The sequence below is a fragment of the Nelumbo nucifera genome, chromosome 1 (assembly GCF_055504915.1).
Source record: "Nelumbo nucifera cultivar China Antique chromosome 1, China Antique-T2T, whole genome shotgun sequence".
Classification (NCBI taxonomy): Eukaryota; Viridiplantae; Streptophyta; class Magnoliopsida; order Proteales; family Nelumbonaceae; genus Nelumbo; species Nelumbo nucifera.
The window spans coordinates 35,225,996-35,247,680 of NC_142649.1; the positions used below are offsets into that span (position 1 = coordinate 35,225,996).

Consider the following 21,685-nt stretch of genomic DNA (forward strand, 5'->3'; position numbering starts at 1 on the left):
TTTTCCCATTATATAGTCAATAAGTTGACTACCTAGATGTATAAGTACCCTAGCATCCCACTAGATAAATACAACACCACTAGTTGATTGCCTGAATACCACAATCTACCAATTTTTTTATCAATTACAACAATCTAACCATTTTTTTATCAATTATCACAATCCAACAATTGAGACCGAGTCATTAGGCAACCATAGAGTTGTTAGTTCACTGGGTCCTTTCCACATGTTTTTGTTTCAACAGGTAAAGGAGAGGAAAAATGCATTCAATCAATAATATATGAGAAAGGTACCAGCTAGTTTGCTGGTAAAGTCACTATCTAGTTCAGTGTTTTAAAAGCGCAAGGCACAAAAAAAGCGCAAGGTCCATATTGCGCCTAAGGTGCAAGGCGCAAGGTGAGGAGCATGCCTTTTTAAGCAAGGCGCAAAATTACAAAAAAAATAATAATGATAAAAAATAAAAAAAAAAACTAAAAAATAAAAAAAGAGTCAGAAAATTCAAAAAAATGCCAAAAATTTTTAAACATTATGTTAATAAAAAAATAAACTTAAATTTTAAAATAAATGTTTTAAAAAACCTATTATCTAAATTGAAATACACAAACATAGCATGTAAAGCGTATTAAAATGAAAATTTAAAAATAAAAGCAAACATATAAAGCATTTTCAAGTATGTAAAGCCCACAATCTCTTTTTTTCCTTAATTGCATTGCTTCAAATAGCTAATGTGATGTAAAACATATTGCATTCTTGATTCTATGAGTTGCCTTTGTACCATGCTGATAAAGTTCAGACCTGCACTAGAATTCTGTTAAAATTAGAGGAAGATTAGAGGAGATAGAAAAGAGAAGAAGAGAAGAAGAGAAGAGAAGAGAAGACAGGTGAAGAAGAAAACTGGTTCGAACAAGAGAAAAAGTCACTCTCTAGTCGGCTAGGTTATATTTATATGTTTCTATTAGAGTAAAACAAAAAGACTATTATGTCGCAACTTAAGTATGGGACACATCACTTAACATAAACATTATACTTCAGCTTAAATATAAATAGGACTAAACTACCCCTATATGGTCGACACTAACACTCCTCAAGCTGGTGAGTATATATCATATAGTCCCAGCTTGTTACATATGTAGTCCACTCTTCCCCGACTTAACCCTTTGGTGAATAAGTGTACCCATTGACTTCCTGTGTTAACATATGCAATATCTATAACTCCACTAAGCACCTTCTCTCTCACAAGGTGACAGTCAACTTCTATATGCTTTGTTTTCTCATGAAACACTAGATTAGAAGAGATGTGGACTGCAGCTTGGTTATCACAATAAAGCTTCATTGGGGTGTCAATGGAATATCCCATCTGTAGAAGATTCTTCAACCATACTAGTTCACAAGTGGTAATGTGCCATGGCTCTGTATTCAGCTTCTGCACTGCTTTTTGCCACAACTGTCTGTTTCTTACTTTTCCATGTCACCAAATTACTCCCAAGGAAGGTACAATAACCTGTAGTGGACCTTCTATCAGATAGAGAACCAGCCCAATCAGCATCAGTGTATTCCTCTATTTCAAGATTTCCTCCACTCTTGTATATCAAGCCACGACCAAGAGCTCCCTTCAAATACCTTACAATCCTTAGAACTGCATCCCAATGTGGAACCCGAGCTTTCTACATAAACTGACTCACCACACTAACTGCAAATGAAATATCTGATCGAATAATGGTTAGGTAGTTTAGCTTACCCACCAACTGCCTGTACCTTCCAGGATCTTCAAACTCCTCACCCATATCACTGCTCAACTTGGTATTTGGTTCCATAAGTGTTTCAGCCGGTTTGGCTCCTAAGAATCCTGTCTTCTCCAAGAAATCAAGAACATACTTCCTCTAACACAAGTTAATACCATGCTTAGACCTTGCTATTTCTATCCCCAAGAAGTATTTTAATTTACCAAGGTCTTTTGTTTGAAAGTGCTCCTGCAGAAAGGTCTTCAGCCTATCAATCCCCAATCTATCACTACCAGTAACGACAATATCATCTACATATACCACCAATAAGATCTTCCTAGCATGTGAATCATGGCTGAATATTGAACGATCAGCTTGACACTGTTTCATTCACTTCACTAAATCTACCAACCCACGCACGAGGGGACTGTTTAAGTCCATAAATGGCCTTCTTTAGTCAGTATACCTTACCATCCTCCCTTTGAGCAACAAACCCCGATGGTTGCTCCATATAGACCTCCTCAAGAAGATCACCATGTAAAAAGGCATTCTTGATGTCAAGCTGAAATAGAAGCCAATCATACATAGCAGTTAGAGATATCATAACACGAACTGAACCAATTTTAGCAACAAGAGAGGTCTCTGTATAATCAATACCATATTTTGAGTATTCTTTAGCAACTAGTCTAGCTTTCAACCGCTCTACACTACCATCAGGTAAGTAGTTAACAGTGTATACCCACTTACAACCTACAACATGCTTTCCAGGAGGAAGTGTGGTCAGATCCCACGTATGATTATGAGCTAAAGCAGAGAATTCTTCCATTGCAATAGCACCACCCGAGAGAAGCAAGGGCTTCTTGGACATCCGTAGGAGTTGCAAAAACTAGGGTTTCAAGAGAGAGAAAGAAAGAAGAAAAGAAGAAGAGGAAAAAGAAAGGAAAGTGTCAAGAGGTGTGTAAAGTTCACTATTCACACCCTCAAAAGTTCACTTTATAATTGAAAATTAATAATTACAAGAAGGTCCCTATCTAGGTGCCCAAATACAGTGTATAAGAAAGGAGAAAATGACCAAAAACACCCCTATCTAACCATTCTCAACACTCCCCCTCAAGCTAAGCATATATGTCAATCATGCACAACTTGGCAAGGTTCTTAGCAAACTTTGGGTGGTGAACACCTTTAGTGAGGCAATCAGCTAGTTGGTCTTCTGACCTTACAAAAGGAAGGCAAATCTCTTCGCTGGCAATTCTTTCTCTAATAAAGTGTCTATCCACCTCAATATGCTTTGTAGATCATGTTGGATAGGATTGTGAGCAATATATATGGTTGCTTGATTGTCACAAATATAGTCTCATTGGAACATCTGCTTGGATGCCCATCTCAGTCAATAAGGTCTTCAACCAGAGTAGTTCAGACACTCCATGAGCCATTGCCTTATACTCTACCTCAGCACTAGAACGAGCAGCCACAAATTGTCTCTTACTTCTCCAGGAAACCACATTGCCTCCAACTACGGCACAATAACCGGATGTAGATCTTCAATCATCAATGGACCCTGCCCAATCAACAGAAATCTGTGTAAGCCTCAATCTTTAGATGGTCGTGGTTGGAAATACAACATCCCTTTGCCAGGGCATCCTTTCAGGTAGGCTAAAATTTTGTTAACTGCCTGCATATGAGATGTCCTAGGTCCATGCATATATTGGCTAACCACTCCAACAACATAGGAAATGTCAGGTCTAGTCAAACAAAGATACAAAAGATGTTCCACCAATCTCTAATATACCCCCCTATCTGGAAGAACTTCTCCTTCAGTAGAGTTCAACTTGTGGTTGGGATCAATTGGAGTTTCTACAGGCTTACACCCTAATTTCCCAACCTCATGAAACAAATCAAGTACATATTTCCTTTGTGATAGAAAAATCCCCTTCTTGGATCTTGCAGCTTCAATGCCAAGAAAGTATTAGAGATCACCAAGGTCCTTAATCTCAAATTCAGAGGCAAGGAATGACTTTAACTAAGAGATACTTGTGATATCATCACCTGTCACAACAATGTCAACATATACTATCAACATTGTTACTCTACCATCAACTCTTCTAATAAAAAAGGTGTGGTCAGCCTGAGATTGAGAAAAAACAATCTTTAAGATGGCATTCCCGAACCTGTAAAACCATGCTCTTGGAGACTGTTTTAACCCATACAAAGACTTCTTCAAGCAGCACACTTTTCCATCACCGTTAGGGAAACTTACCCCAAGTGGTAAGTCCATATACACTTCCTCTTGTAAGTTTCCATTAAGGAAAGCGTTCTTTACATCCATTTGATATAAAGGCCACGAGTAATGGGCGGCAAGAGACATGATCACACGAATAGATTTCATTTTAGCAACTGGAGCAAAGGTTTCTAGATAATCAATGCCATAAATCTGAGTGTATCCTTTGGCTACAAACCGAGCTTTGTATCTTTCAATTGAGCTATCTGCCTTGTGCTTAACAGTATAAACTCACTTACACCCAACAAGAACCTTATCTTTAGGGCAAGGAACAACCTCCCAAGTCTGGTTCGTTATTAGGGCCTCCATTTCTTGGTTCATAGCTTTCTTCCAATTGGGGTACCGCATTGCCTCTATAACACTACGAGGGATGAAAATAGAAGAGATAGCAAAAATATAGGCATAATAGGAAGGGGAGAGAGCATCATAAGACAATAGGAAGATCAAGGTCAAAATCAATAATAGGATTGTCAGGAGATTCAAAATTACCCGAGTTTGGAGAATCAAATTGTGATGGGCATTCTGCTTCAGGAGCCACCCTCTTACTGCGCCTGACGAAAAATTGCTGCTAGGACCAAGGTCAATACACAGGAGGAAGAGGAGAAGGAATAAAGGTAGGAAGAGAGGGAGGAATAGAGGTAGGAATAGGAAGGCAAAAGGGAGTCTGATCTTCACTTGCATTTTCCCCCTAAAGAGGACGGGATGGCTGGAGAAAGGAAGAGGATTCCAAAAAGGTAACATCCTTAGAGACATATCTCTTTCCAGAGAGAGCATCAAAGCATCTATAGCCTTTCTAGACAAGGACTCGTATCATGAACAAAACAAACACAACCAAAGACCTTAAGGGGTAAATTAAAAGGAGGTTCATCAGGGAAGTGTAGTTAATGAGGAGAATGAAGGTTAAGGACCCTTGATGGGAGTCTGTTAATGAGATATACAACTGTCTCAATAGCATCACCCCATAAACGAGTTGGAACATGAGTTTGGAACCATAAGCCTCGAGCAACTTCAACCATATGCCTATTTTTCTTTCAGCCACCCCATTTTGTTGTGGAGTATAACTACATGAACTTTGGTGAATAGTGCCCCTGTCTGCAAGAAATCTATGCAAGTGATGTTCAAAGTATTCCTTGGCATTGTCAGATCTTAACTCTTTTCTCAAACTGTGTCTCGACCATATTCATGAAGTTTTGAACAATCATAGGAATTTCATCTCTACTTTTCATCAAGTAAAACCATGTATACTAACTATAGTCATCAACAAAAGAATGAAATATCTGTACCCCCCATACAGGGGACAGCATATGAGCCCTAAACATCAGTATGGATCAAATGGAAAGCAACATTACTTCTTTTACTGCTTGCAAAATATGTGTTTCTACATTGTTTGGATAAATGACAAACTTCACATTCAAAATTCGATTTGGACATAGAATCAAACAAGTTTGGAAACAAAAACTTGACAGAATTGACAAACATATGACCAAGGCGACAATGCCATAATTTCAAAAGACTAATTTTCTCATAGGAACAAGACTCAATTTGGCTTGACAATCCATGCTCTAAAGGTCCATCGAGGAGGTAGACTCCATCCACTTCATGCCCATTTCCAATCATCTTCCCCATGCTCCAGTCCTAAAAAACACAATGGGTGGGAAAAAAGGTCATTGAGCAATTGTGGGATTTTGTTAGAGAACTAACAAACAATAAATTTTTTTGTAGCTAGGGCACATGTAGAACAGAGTCAAGAGAAAGGTTATTAGTGATTCTGACTTCACCCTGACCCGAGATTGGGGTCTGAGATCCATCTGTAACAATAATCTTGCCCTTCCTTGAGGTTAACTTATATGAGGTAAAATGTGAAGGCATACCAGTCATATGGGCACTAGCCCCAAAGTCTACAATCCATGGGCTAAAAGAGGTAGAGCAAGCAAGTGCAGTACCTGTCTTGGCATATGAACTAGATAGATTACTAAGTCCAAAACCAGATGACGAGGATGTACCACCCTTCTCTAGCTGCAACAATATATTTCTGAGTTTGTCCATCACATCAGCGGAATCAAGCACATCCGAGGGCTGAGCATCATTACCAACTGTAGCCAAGTGGGCATTGCCCTTCTTCCCAGTTTTGTACTTCTCCGGTTTTAGATGAGGATTGAGCTTCCAACACCTTTCTTTATTGTGTCTTGGCTTCTTGCAATACTCACAAATAACATCCTCGACCTTCTCTGCAATGGGATGTTTGCTAGTATTTTGCTTGGGTCGAGATGACATAAAGGCAGAATGATCACTCATAGAGGATTGCATCATGGCGGTTCTTCGGCTTTCTTCCCCTTGTACAAGAGAGTAAGCAGTAGCAAGAGAAACAACGCCTACACTAAGAATGTGTTGTCTAGTGAAATCAAACTCTGGGTTCAAGCCAGCCAAAAAATCAAAGACTCTATTCTCTTCTATGTACTTCCGATACTACTCACCATCTTCAGGGTCCTTCCAAACTAGAACTTTCAAGTGATCCATTTCTTCCCAGATAGACCGTAGAGAAGAGAAATACATAGCAACAGATCTCTCCCTTGACGCATACTACAAGCTTCCCTCCGAAGCTGATACACTCAGGCAATATGAGGTTGCATTAAGCAAATCAGCCTTGACATAACAAGGGAGTTGTCCTGTTCCCACCTTGCAAATTTCAGGTCTTCAGGACTCGGCTTCACTTCCCTTCCTGTGATGAATTCCAGTTTACCCCTCCCAGTAATGGTAAGTTTAGCAGACTGAGACCACTCTAAAAAATTAGTTCCATCCAGCTTAATAGTAGTTATCATACCACTGGAAATATCTGCAGTTCCTGAGAGCACACCGGGAACCATCTGAAAAACCTTAGATGATTCCATATTCTAACAAGACACCTTTTCACCAACCAAAACGGACCCCCAACACTTTAACCGAGGTTCCAGACACAAAAACACGTTACCCCACGGTTAAGAACCAAAATAAGACCCAAAAAATTAGGTTGGCGGAAAAATAGAGGGAGAAAAAAATCTCCCAAAAATCACACAATGCTCAGAAAATTACCAACACTTCCCATCAATCACAAATTGAAAAATGACCTGAATGGTCTAGGTTTTAAAGCAAAAAAAGAATAATTAAACCTTTTGTACATGGCTCGACATCAGATCTGGAATTTCTGCGATTTTTTCCTTGAAAAATCCACCAAAAATTATAGAAGTTTCATATAACAACAAGAGTCATACCAAAATTTTTCTAAAATTAGGGCGAATCAAACTGTGTTGGTTTCATAGACTACCACCGACACTTGTAGTGACTGCAGACGTCATCCGACAGCAGTCTGACGCCAGCAGTTCGCCTCTAGGTAGGAGATCAACAGAAACCAACTCCCAGATGCTTCTACCCGCTTTGATACCAAGTTGCAGAAACTAGGGTTTCAAGAGAGAGAAAGAAGAGAAGAAAAGAAGAAGAAGAAGAAGAAAGGAAAGTGTAGAGAGGTGTGTGAAGTTCATTGTTCACACCCTCAAAAGTTCACTTTATAATTGAAAATTAATAATTACAAGGCCCCTATCTGGGTGCCCAAATACAGAGAGAGTATAAGAAAGGAGAAAATGACCAAAAAACATTCGTCTAACCATTCTCAACAGTAGGGATAGAAATAGAAGACAACAGAGAAACAAACTAGCGATGGGAAGTAGAAAGGTAAAAGACAGAAACATAATTAGAATGGGATGAAGTGTGCAACTGCGCTTACCTTTCCGCAAGGCGATAGGAAGGCCTAGGTCAGAAATAGGAGTTAGGGCTGGTGTGGTAACAACTGCCAGATCTATTGATGGTGACGAAGCTGGAGGAGTTAATACATGTTGTCAATGCGTATACACTTTATGGATGGGTGGTCGTTCAACAGGAAATTGCACCAGAGGCAAGGACTTAGTCACAACTAGAACAAGTGGAATGGGGTCCTCAACGGGAATTGGAAGAGGAGGTGAAGAAGAAGAGACATCACCTAACCCAGAGAAAAACGGAGTAGACTCAAATAAAGTAACATTAGGACACACAAAGGAACGTCGAGAACTAGGGTTATAACACATACCCTTTTGGGGTCTGGGAATAGCCAAGGAAGATACACTTAGTGGATCGTGCATCTAATTTGTCGATTCCAAGTCCAAGATTATGAACAAAACATACACACTCGAAAACCATAGGAGTAAGAGAAAACGGAGACAAGGTAGGAAACAAGGTGGTGAAAGGAGAATGACCTTCAAGGATGGGCGTATGTCAGAATGACCTTCAAGGTAGGAAACAAGGTGGTGAAAGGAGAATGACCTTCAAGGTAGGAAACAAGTCCTAGGGTTGATAATCGTATGTCAAGTCCCTTTAGTCAGAATGACCTTAAAGAAAAAGGACTTGACATACGATTATCAACCCTAGGACTAAAGGGAACACGATGATATTTCCCCAACTGACATGACTCACAATCCAGAACAAAAAGATGACTCAACGATAGAATAAGTGACTCTAGTGCTTTAAGTGATGGATGACCAAGTCTACAATGCCACTAAAAAGGAGAAAGGGATGTCTAAAGGGTTGTTGTCAAACCACCAGCTTCATACCCTCCACCAATCTTCTTCACCGTCTTGAGATCCTAAAAGACACAAGAAGAGGGGTAAAGGGTAATAAAGCAATTAAGAGACTTGGTTAGCTTGCTAACAGACATAAGATTAAAAGGGAATTTGGGAACATACAAAACTGAGGACAGAGGAAAAAGGTCTATGTCAACATTACCAACACCACAAATGGAGGATGCGGAACCATTAGCAAGGGTAACATACTATGATGTGGAGCACTATGAAAGGGAGGAAAACACACCTAGAGTCCCAGTCATATGATCAGAAGCTCCAAAGTCGATAATCCAGGAGGTGGGTTTGGATGCCATACAAGCCATACCTGTGAGCAAGAGTAACTGTATTCTGTTGAGAGGTGGCCTGGATAAACCGCTCATACTCATCATGTGGGATACTTATCATCTCCTTCCTGGAGACACCCATAGATGTAAAGGGCATCTAATCAGCTTGTTGGATATCCTATCTTGAACTACTATCACTGGACACTGCATGATTTACCCAAGTTGAAGGTGGGACATGCAAATCCTAACAGAAGTTAATGGTGTGCCCTTCCATACCATAACGAGTACACCTCCTTGGACCATTACCACGTCCTCTACCACGAGCTCCCCCTGAAACTTGGCCTCCAACACGTCCACCATTACGACTATACATGGGTCCAACACCACCACTACGACCATACATGAATCCACTGCTGCCACTATGACTGGGCTGAACTCCCATATCTGAATTCTTCCCCTTCTTTACTTCGTATATCAAGCTTCTAAATCACTTTTCACCACACTCCACACTAGTGGAACCACCTACAGTCAATATTTTTTTTCAGCAATACCCATCACTGAATTCTTCACTTTCAGCACCACAACAAACTGCACACTAGCGGAACTACCTATAGTCACAAATTTCAGCAATACCCTTCACTGATTTCTTTACTTTCAGCACCATAAAAACTACCACACAACTACCTTAATACACATCATAGCACTAGCAACTCACCAACCACTCAATCCTCACTGAAACACACATATGTCCCACCTATTTGATCACCGAAAAACAGCCTAACACTCAACTGTTCACTGCACCACCTGAAATAGCCCCCTTCGTACCATCGATTAGAGGGCTTCCTAGAAACCACTGCAAACACCCACTAAACCACTGACAAGAGGCATGAAAACCTCCAAAAGGAAAGGGTGATCACTCCTTTTCAACCCTTTTTCCTATCTCCAACTGATAATAAGGAAAACTGTAAAACCCTAGGCTGAATGGCGAGAGAACAGAATTCTGGGCGGATCTGACTTTTTTTCTTTTTTTCACAGTTGCTCTGATACCATGATAAAGTTCAGACCTGCACTAGAATTCTGTTAAAATTAGAGGAAGATTAGAGGAGATAGAGAAGAAAAGAGAGAAGAAGAGAAGAGACGAGAAGAGAGGAAAGGTGAAGAAGAAAACTGGTTCAAAGAAGAGAGAAAGTCACTCTCTCTAGTCGGCTAGGTTATATTATGTCCCTACTTAAGTATGGGACACATCACTTAACATAAACATTACACATCAGCTTAAATATAAATAGAAGGACTAAACTACCCCTATACAGTCGACACTAACACACGCCCCTCGAGGCAAGCCCAAACAAGTCTATGTCAGGGTCTGAAATTCTTATCTCACATAAAAAAAAATGATTTTATAACTTCCATTGCCTTTTAAGAAGATATTTTAATGCAATGAATGAATGAACAACATTAGCAAATAGTGCAAAATTTTAAAATGGTGCACACCTGGGCCTTTTGAAAGGGGTGTGCCTAAGACCTGGGCGAGGTGCATATCCCAAAATGCACCTCGCTTGTGCGCCTAGGCGCGCCTTTTAAATCACTGGGCTTGTTGTAGCAGAAACCTGGGATCAAATCCTATCTTCATCAAGGTCTGTGTTTGGGGAAGGGCAAAACCCCAATGTTCAAAACAGAAAGGAAAAAGATGGGGTAAATTTAGAGATGGCCCTAAGATAAAAAAAGTCTCCTTTCGAAAAGAAAAGGTAATTCTATAAACAAACTTTTATTATCTTTTGCCACTTCAAAGACGTACCTGGTTTTGGGATGTCCCGGATCAGAAACTGAGAGTGAGAGAGAGAGAGAAAGAATGAGTTTTGGGAGTATTTTAGCTTTTTTTTCTCTAAAATAGTGATGAGCTAGTAGAGGAGGTTTTTCCACAATTATAGAACCACATTAGACAAGGTGACCTATCAAATCGACTAGCAGTAATTGACACATCACCCAGGTAGGCCAAAATGACCAGACACTGCACATCCACCTTCACTACAACATGTTTTTCCTTGTTAATTTATTCAAAGTTGGCATTTTTCAGAACAGTTAATCCAATCACCATTAATTCCTTTATTTACCCTTTTTCTTTATCAATGACTAGACCTCTTTCTACAACTTGGATGAAGTGGGAAAAGAATATATGTGTTGATCTTTCATTGATAGGGAATACACCAAAACAGAAGGATAAGAGAACTTTCTTCCATGATTAACTCTTTAAATGAATGCAATAAAAAGGAAACACAAAAAAAAAAAAACAGAAAGAATCACAGGAAACTGATTATGTCATATATATTGAAAGGAAGAGGAATTCCTATATTAAGATTAATGTCAAACCTCAACTCTATCAGGATCAATATCCACTTCTGATATTCCTTCCACACGCTGCTCTAATAATACTCTCTTGACATCCTTTTCGCCAACAATATCATTAGTCTGTTCAGTCTCTGATGTTGAACTTGGACTAAGAATGTTCTCAGGAGCCCATTCCAGGTACAATGGAGCATCTCTATGGAGAGAAGAAGAAAGTTAAATTTTCATCTGGAAAATGCTCAACTAACGCTTTTACTAAAAGCAGTTGATAGAAAACACATAGGGGTGAAGGTACTATGGACATAATAAAGAATAACAATGCCTAAAGACATGAAAACCAGTGAACAACAGACATGTAACAAAAACATAAAAAGGATAGGATTACACAAGCACATGACAAATAGGATGCTAAAAAATGGACCACCAAAATAACACTAGATACAAGAAGCAAATAGCAAGCTCAACTTCTAGATTGTAAACACTAAGTTACCTGTAAAAGAATATCTAGGCTACTAGTTAGAGAAACCATGAATTCTAAAAGAGTTATTTTAAATAAGCTAACAACTAGAGGGTCCTAGCAATTCACAAACATAGATAGCCATTCTCAAAAACGCTTATGACAAGTTTTACTGGATTGGGGCAGCTAATTTCCCACTTGGCACTAAAGAGGAAATGGACCAAGAAAGCCCAACTATATTGATGTTGCACCAAGAAGTAAAAGTTTTCAACAGAAAATGAAAGGCGCATTATTTTACTATTTCAATTAATGGTGAATACTCATCCTCAGAATAAACCCAGTTTTTCCTTTTAATCAGTGGTGCGAAACATTACATTCAATGATGAGAAAGAAGAATACTGAATCCAAATTTACAAGTCTAATAAAAGTCAAGTTTTTTTTGGCATAATTTCCTTGGTCATATGTCATTTGAGTCCTCGAATTTTTTTTCTAGAATTATTTAAGTCCATGTCAATAACTGAGTTACCGTGTCAAACTTGTCAATTAAACAAGCATTATAGAACTCCATTTCCTTTAAGAAATAAAAGATCTAATTATCCTTTCCACTCTAATGTTTGGGGCTTTGCTACTATTTCATTTGAGAATGGCTACAAGTATTCCATTACTTTCATTGATGACTTCTCCAAATATACATGGGTTTATCCAATGCACTTCAAGGAAGAAATACCTAAACTTGTAAATTTCCAACATATTGTTTTTACATAGTTTCAGATTGAGATACAAGTTTTCCAATTTGACAACGTAAAGGAGTACTTCCATGGTGATCTAACTTATTTCTTTACTTCCAGTGGCTTTCTTCACTGAAGCTCATTCATAGGAACTCCTCAATAGAATGTTGTTGTAAAGGAAAAATCATCGTCTTCTTGAAGTTGTTGGGGATTGCTTGATGCAGCTCAAGTATAAAGAAAGAAAAATAAGAAATTTGTTCAAAGAAGAAATGGAAAAGGAGGAAATTGGATAGAACTTCATTAATATAAGGTGGATTACAACGAGGCAATAAGGTTGGGGACTCACTCAACCAAAGGGGTTTAGGACTCACTCACCCAAGAGAGGATTCCCTCAACTTTCAAAAGAAAGCTCCAAGCTTAACGAAACAAAAAAATGAACATGATGCCACATACTTAGGATTATTACATAGCTCATTTAGGCTATGTTAAGGTAAACCTCTATTTTGCTCCGTTGGCCAAGGCCGTAGGCAATTAATTAGGCAACCCGTTCTTGCCGACTATAAATATCGATACTTTGCGGAGTATCCTATTGCGGTTTGGCCGCGAACACACAACCGCTCCGGTCCATGTGCCACTCAGGGTTGACTTGGTGGTTTGGCTGAGTATGGCGCAATAAGGGTTAGAGATACAGATGGGACGCGAGACTGGACACAGTGTGGTTGGGTATCGTTACACGGTGTTGGTGGTTGTATAGGCTTTTCACGCCGTCAAAGTGGATGCCATTCCATTTTTATATAACAATGAGTTAACTTGACTCGTAGTGCAACATCAATAAGCACCTGGTGCATAGGTAGTTCTATTACATCTTAGTTTACATACAAATATAGGATATTGACAAACATATTAGAAGAGAAAAAAGGAGGGGAGTTGTATTAGTAGACACAATAAAGAACAATACGCTTGAGTAGTCCTGAGCACACAAACATAGGATTGTCTTTAATAGGCTAAGTTGTGGATGGTTAGTATACAACCCCTTCAAAGGTGGTTGCTTGACACACTGTTGTCAGGCCTTGCCCTAAACTCGTCAAGATCGCGCTCCAGGCGTGCGATCTTAATCTTCAATGCCAGATTCTCAAGCTGTAGATCATCCACCTCTTTTTGAAGATTGTGGCATAGGCGAGCATAGTGCCGGTACTCCGGGTATGTAACATCAACAGCGCGTACATGCTATGCCTCTTTAAGGTGCCACATTGCAAGATGAGCAGCTGTCTAGACGCTTGCTTTATCTAGCGGACAGAGTTCGCCCGTTAACGAGGACTCGTTTCTATTCACCACAATGGTGACGGTTGCCTCGTAGAGACCATTTGAGTTGCTTATTAGCCACTCGGAGTCAATTGTCCTGCAAATAGTCTTTGCAGCCTTCCCTGTCTGCAACGGAGGGCATTAACAGCATTGGCCGGCGGGCCTAGGGCAACGTGAAGAGATGTTGCCATCTAGCAACTACAGCGGTCGTGTAACTCCACTCGGGTTGGCCTACGAATAGGCTTTTCACCTCAGCTGCAGCCTGCAGCTAGTCCATCAGATAGGCCGATCAGCTACTCATCAGATGGTGCACAAGTAGTCCGAACATCTAAATGTCAGTGCACACAGGTAGTAGAACGAAGATTCCAAGAAATTACTCCTCAGTAGCGTGCACGCATGGTCCTCTAATGAAGGTTTTCACTACCCCATTCATATGCCCGTGAGTTAACTACCACCAATTTGTATAGAGTGTACTCGGTAGCCCTTTTGGAAGAGCATGTGCAAGGCACTGATCGACCAATGAAGTTATGGCTCAGGAGGTATTAATGAGTCCTTGGTGGTTTTCTTTTCCACATGAAGGGCTGGTATTTGGTGCTATTACGTACCATTGTTTTTTGTTTTCCACATGAATGACTGGTTTTTTGGTGCTATGGCTTATAATTGGTTTTTGTTTTCCACATGAACAGCCGGTTTTTGGTGCTATTGCTTACCATTGCATGACCAGTAGTAGAACACTATACATGAACTATTATGCAATTATAGGAACTCATCTTACTGTTTCCCATTGATGACATATGTACCTTGAACTTTTTATGATCGATGCCCATTACAATTTCATAAATTCTCAATATGGCCAAGAAAAATCAAACTAAGAGTTTGACAATAATATGCTCTTAACCCTCATTGAACTCTCCCAGTTTTAAACAATCAATAAAACACATAACAACCAGATATTTAATATATTAGATATTACCACTCTAGGAATTTTTGGGGGTTTGTGGGGTGCACTTTTCATTCTCCGTATAAGGCCATTGTGCATCATGATTTATGCAATGGACTATAACCCCTTAAACCCTGATCAAATATCATTTTCCAATTGACTGGGATTGCTTCATCTAAGGCATGAGACTAAAATTAAAAATGAAGAAGATAGTTTCCACTTCACCATCCGTGTGTCATATGAGTAAACTAATTATGTAATTTCATGTTGATATATAGATGGGTGGGGAGAGGTGTATATAGGGGTACACTTGTAGTGATTTAGGATGTAAGATAGGGAAGTTGGAGACATATGTTAAATTTGAACAAGGGTGAACAAACCTCCGTTTCACTCCGTCAAGCCTCATCGTAACTTCGATCAAGCCATCGTTCGACCCTTGCTATCGGGGGACATTACCCTACCATGCCATGTCAATCCTCTGGAATGTACCATTATTCACATCAGACACAAATGGGACACATAAATGTCGGCAGCCTTGGCCGACAGAGCAAAACGAAGCAAAACGAAGCTTAACCCGAAACCTCCGTTTTGCTCAATCGAGCCTAACTATAACTCCGATCGAGCCACCATTCAACCCCTGTCATTGGGGGACAATACCTTACCACACCGTGCAGGTCCCGCGGTCCATCCCCAACCCTACCCATTGGCATGCCACACGGCCAAATCCACTAAGTTGCCCCTAAGAGGCACGTGGAACGAAGGAGCAGTGTGTTGGCCGCCAAACCAAGTCAAGGCACTCCGGAATGTCCCAAAATTCACATCCGGCCCAAACAGGAAACAAAATCGCCAACAGCCTTACCCGGCAAAGAGAAAGGAAGGTTTTACCCAATAGCTCTGTTTCGCTCCATCGAGCCTAACTATGATCCCAATCGGGCCGCCATTTGACCCTTGTCATTGGGGGACAAAACCCTATCACACCGTGAGGGTCCCGCGGCCCATCCCTAACCCTACCCATTGGCGTGCTACACGTTACCAAATCCACTAAGTTTCTCTAGAAAGGCACGTGCACCGAAGGAGGGGTGTGTTGGCCACCAAACTGGGTTGGGCCACTCCGGAGTGTCCCAATATACACATCCAGCCTGAATGGGACACAAAATTGCTGACGACCTTGGCTAACGAAGCAAAATGGAGGTTTACCCAAAAGTGCTATTTCGCTCGGTCAAGCCTAACCACAACTCTGATCAGGCAGCCATTCCACAACCCATCCCTAACCTTACCCATTGGCGCTACACGCGGCCAAATCCACTAAGTTGCCCTTGAGAGGCACGTGGACCGAAGGAGCAGTGCGTTCGTCGCAAAACCAACTTGGGGAACTATAGAATGTCCCAATTTACACATCCGGCCCAAACGGGATGCAAAATTGCCGTCGGCCTTGCTTGACGAAGCGAAAAAGAGGTTTACCCAAAATCTCTGTTTCACTCTGTCAAGCTTAACCGTAACTTCGATCGCACCGCCATAAGACCCATGTCATTGAGGGCAATACCCTACCCCGTCGTGCAGGTCCTATAGCCCAACCCTAACCCTACCCATTGAAACGCACACGTGACCAAATTCACTAAGTTGCCCTAAGAGGCACGTGGACTGAAGGAGCAGTGCATTGGCCGCAAAACCGGCTCAGGGCACTCCAGAATGTCCCAATATTAACATCTGGCCCGAACAGGATGCAAAATTACCGACGACCTTGGTCGACGGAGCGAAATCGAGGTTTACCCAAAAGCTTTGTTTCACTCATCAAGCCTAACCGTGACTCCAATTGGGCCACCATTCCCAACTGTGACTCCGTCGATGTTCTTCCAATTCACACAGCCGAGGTGGGGATATACATAACACTAGAACCCATGACAAGATAACAACATATCACATGTTCTAAACTAAAAATCAACAATGATTTAAACCCCATCTATAGAGGATTACCACAAACAGGCGATGATTGATGGCACAAAGAGAGCCTCAACAGAACGACACTATGGGAGCTGAACTACTTGAAAATTCTGAAAATGAAGTAGGTAGCCTAACGGGAGCTTCAATGGGAAACTGGGAGGAAGAAGACAAGCTAGAGGGAAATACAGGACACGTCAGCTCTACGATTTCTTGCTTCAACCGGGGGGAGGTCAACTTGCTAAAAAACCAGGAGGAGACGAACTTCCTAAAAACTCAGTAGGAAAAAAAGAGATCCTTATGGGCTCTTCACTGTTGAAACAAACAAGAAGAAATGCAACCACAGATGCACGACCATGGCGAATGCATAAGGAGGAAGATGAACCAGAGATGCATGACCATGGGGAATGAGAGAGAAGGAAAATGAACCAGAGGTGCACGACCACGGCGAATGCACGAGGAGGAAGATGAGATGGAGAAGGTTAAACCAGGAGGAAGAGCAAGAAGGTGAAACCAAGAGGAAGGGAAAGAAGCTAAAAACTGGAGGATGTGGAAGATGAATACATGAGGCTGGGACATTCAAACAGAGGTTAGGGACTCGAGTGAGACCAGGAGGAAGAGGAAGACGACGAAAGTAGGAAGAAGAGGAAGACGATGAAAGCAGGAGGAAGAGGAAGAGGAATACATGAGGCTAGGACGTTCAAACGGAGGTTAGGAACTCGAGGGGTATAGTTGGAATAAAAACAAGCACAGGGCTGACGTGTTCAAATTGGTGGAGCGAACAAAAATTACATATGTAATGCTAGGAGTCAACCATCAATTCGCACTCCGTACAAGGCCATCGGACATTTCGATTTCTGAGGTGGAATAACAGATAAAAACCTCTAAAATATACATATAAAAAAGACTCAACTACTGTCACCAGTCAAAACCCTATGGGTAATGGTTGTAATTTTCCACAGAGTACATTCTTTTTTGCAAGATCTTGGTCTCATTGGATGAAAACCCTATTTTAATGACACCAAAATGAAGGCAGATGGAAAAATTCTGAGATTTGACACCTACACTTCAGATGAAAGGTGATGAAACAAGAACCACTATAAATTCTAAAACTCCCTAATAAGTGTATTTAAATTATCTAGACTAATAAATGAATCCTTACAAAAATAATGAAAACAAAAATAACCAAAAAGAATCAGAATTGGCCCAAATCAAATAATAGAAACTATGAAATTAGCAATGGATGAGAAATTAAGAAAAATGTCATTTCTTTGTCCATTGTTTCCTTCCCTTTTCAACCTAAGTATCACATTAGAGGATAGAAGATGTATCACCTTGAAATTGCAACCTACTACAAGCATATCTTGAATACACTTGCATCTTAAGCTAGAGCATAGCTTAGAACAAAAACATCTCTGAGCAGACTTGCAGAGCAAAACCAAAAATGCATCAAGGCTAAACAGACCATGAAGTCATAATTTCTTGTTTTCTTACTAATCAAAAAACAATGCTTTCTTTTTTTTTTCTTTCTTTTTTGGACACTGCAACTCAATTAAAACAAATGAGCGAGCTGAAAGACTTAAGAAACAGGTTCATTACTTTAGGTTAACACTTTTTTATCAGTTTACTTAAAGTGAACGCTGGCAGACAGAAACACCATCATTCACCAGTTAGTCTTGGATAATGGTTAACATTGTGCATTATTGTTTGCTACAGCTTTTCAATGATGGAAAGAGAAAAAACAATTTAACTTACTTGTAACGCTTATATGCCAAACCTTTGAAAGCTGCACGCGCTTCAGCTGCTTCAAGGAAAACAACCTGGAAGATATGCATAAACTATGAATACAATACAGCCATACCATTACTTACAGCCAAATATGACCTTGAAATTGACTGAGAGACAAGCATCCTCAATTCTGAATGGACATTGCTGGACAATCACCGTGTAACAATTTATGATTGTAATTATGCATACTTTTGATGTATATAGAGAGATAGAGAGACAATAGATAGAACATAGAGATATAAAATGAGAAACAGGATGAGAGAATGTATCATAGACTGCATATTCCTCTGCCATCCATAATCTTTTCAGTTTTTCCTTTTCTTGGTCAATCATTAAGTAACCAATTTCTATATCGTCCCCTCTTCTTTTTTCAATGAAGTTTTAAGTTAATTCTCAAATATGTGCACTTTGAAGTGTATAACCATGAAGAATGCAACATACAAGTTTCAACTTTCAACTTCATAGTAAGAAACTCCTATATTTTTGGGTGGAGAATAGAAAAGTTGCTACCTAAATGAAAAAGAAAAAGAGAATGCTAACTACAGTGAATGGTCAATATGATATGTCCATGAACCATTTGAGGAAAATGGACAATTTTTTTAGTAACTGTATTTTTGGGTGGAGAATAGAAAAGTTGCTACCTAAATGAAAAAGAAAAAGAGAATGCTAACTACAGTGAATGGTCAATATGATATGTCCATGAACCATTTGAGGAAAATGGACAATTTTTTTAGTAACTGTAAGATTTATTAACTGTACTAAAAGTACGAGCCACTACGAATATCAGCCCAAGTACACCCTTTATCTATACATTATAGTTAACCGGGTCTCCATTAATTACCCTCCAACAGGGCTGTCATTAGAATGGATTTGGTCCAATCTAATCTAAAACCAATAATGATCCAATCCATAATATCCAAATCTGATCCTGTCCAATAACTGATCCTTCCAAAGGTAACAGACCAAGATGGATTGGATTTTTATCAGACTGGACTGGACATCCAATTCAATCCAATAACGAAAAGATCCACTTACTTTCAGTCCAAGTCAATCCTTTAAGCCTTAACAGGCATCCAAGATGTAAACCAGTCCTCAAAAATAGGTGTAAACTTGAAAAATTAGAGAGAAAAAGGAGGAAGAAAAGTAAGAGCAGCAGTACAAGAGAAGAAGATGGAGAAAAGAGGAGGAAGAAGAAGAAAGGTTCAAATAATCCTTCCCTTTCTTCTCTAATCCTTTTTACTAAAAATTAATGTTAAAATAATTACAAGTATGCCCTTAAGTGGGCGGCCAGCTAGGCAGTAACATAAAGATATCAAACAAAAAGAAATAACAGGCCCATTAAGAGAGGCCCATTAGCTAATAGGAAAATAGAAAAAATATTAAAAGAGAAGATACTAGGACCCATTCGGCCCAGTCTCTTTACACTCCCCCTCAAGCTGAGCATAGATGTCAATCATGCCCAACTTACTTATATAGTGTGTCATTTTCCCTCTCGGAACTCCCTTGGTCAAGATATCAGCCAATTGTTCGTCTGATGTGATGAATGGCAAACGAACTTCTCCTGAGGAAACTCTTTCCCTTATAAAACGTCAATCAACCTCAATGTTCTTAGTTCTGTCATGTTGAACAGGATTATGTGCAAGTATGCCCTTAAGTGGGCGGCCAGCTAGGCAGTAACATAAAGAGATCAAACAAAAAGAAATAACAGGCCCATTAAGAGAGGCCCATTAGCTAATAGAAAAATAGAAAAAATATTACAAGAGAAGATACTAGGACCCATTCGGCCCAGTCTCTTTACACTCCCCCTCAAGCTGAGCATAGATGTCAATCATGCCCAGCTTACTTATATAGTGTGTCATTTTCCCTCTCGGAACTCCCTTGGTCAAGATATCAGCCAATTGTTCATCTGATGTGATGAATGGCAAACGAACTTCTCCTGAGGAAACTCTTTCCCTTATAAAACGTCTATCAACCTCAATGTTCTTAGTTCTGTCATGTTGAACAGGATTATGTGCAATATTGATAGCTCCTTGGTTGTCACAGTAAAGCATCATTGTCTTCTCATAGTCAACCCCCAATTCTTCTAAAAGGGATTGTAGTCACAGTAATTCTGACACACCATGTGCCATTGCCCTGTATTCTGCTTCAGCTGAGGATCTAGTAACTACAGACTGTTTCTTACTCCTCCATGACACAATGTTCCCAGCGACCAGAGCACAATAACCTGAGGTGGATCTCCTATCATCAATACATCCTGCCCAATCAGCATCAATGAAAGCTTCCAGCTTCATGTGTCCATGTTTGGCAAATAGAATACCTTTCCCTGGAGTACCTTTCAAGTAACACAGAACCCTTTCTGCAGTAGCTAAATGAGTATCTCTGGGAGAATGAATAAATTGACTAATAACACTTGCTACATAGGAAATGTTCGGCCGAGTCATGCAAAGATATAACAACTTCCAAAGCAGTCTCTAAAACACCCCCTTATCAGATAAAAGGTCACCATCTGTAGCAGAAAGCTTATGATTGGGATCAATAGGAGTGGAGATTGGTTTAGCTCCAAGTTTACCAGTCTCAGCAAGAAGGTCAAGGACATATTTACGTTGAAAAATGAAGATACCATCCTTACATCTAGCAACTTCAATGCCCAAAAAATACCGAAGATCTCCCAAATCCTTGATCTCAAATTCAGATTTTACTGACCTCTTGAGTGTCATTACCCGTGACGACAATATCATCAACATAAACTATCAAAAAGGTCACCAGAGAGCCATTTCTCTTCAAGAATAGGGTATGATCAGATTGAGTTTGTGTGTAACCAAAGGAGACAAGAGCAGCCCTGAACCTCTCAAACCAAGCCCGAGGAGACTGTTTCAGACCATAAATAGATTTCTGCAGTTTACACACCTTGCCTTGCATTTTCTTCCCATACACCCCTGGAGGCAAAGACATATAGACCTCTTCATGTAGGTCTCCATTCAAGAAGGCATTTTTAACATCAAACTGCCCCTGGAGGCAAAGACATATAGACCTCTTCATGTAGGTCTCCATTCAAGAAGGCATTTTTAACATCAAACTGGTGTAGGGGCCAATCAAAAGTAGCGGCTAGAGATAACAAAACCCAGACTGAGGTCATCTTAGCTAGAGGAGCAAATGTCTCAAGATAGTCAATACCATACATCTAAGTGTAGCCTTTAGCAACCAGCCTAGCCTTAAACCTCTCAATAGATCCATCAGAGTGATATTTAATGGTAAACACCCATTTACAACCCATTGGTTCC

At 40.1% G+C, this 21,685-nt stretch overlaps 1 protein-coding gene across 1 annotated transcript in view; it reads right to left on the minus strand.

Moving 5' to 3' along the window:
• LOC104608271 (uncharacterized) overlaps positions 1-21,685 on the minus strand; it is a 60,004-nt gene that overhangs the window by 14,711 nt on the left and 23,608 nt on the right. Inside the window, exons 10-11 of the mRNA XM_010274203.3 lie at positions 18,372-18,436; positions 11,276-11,447 (exon numbers count right to left, since the gene is read on the minus strand). Of these exons, the coding sequence (XP_010272505.1) occupies positions 11,276-11,447; positions 18,372-18,436 (237 nt within the window). The remainder of the gene's footprint in view (positions 1-11,275; positions 11,448-18,371; positions 18,437-21,685) is intronic.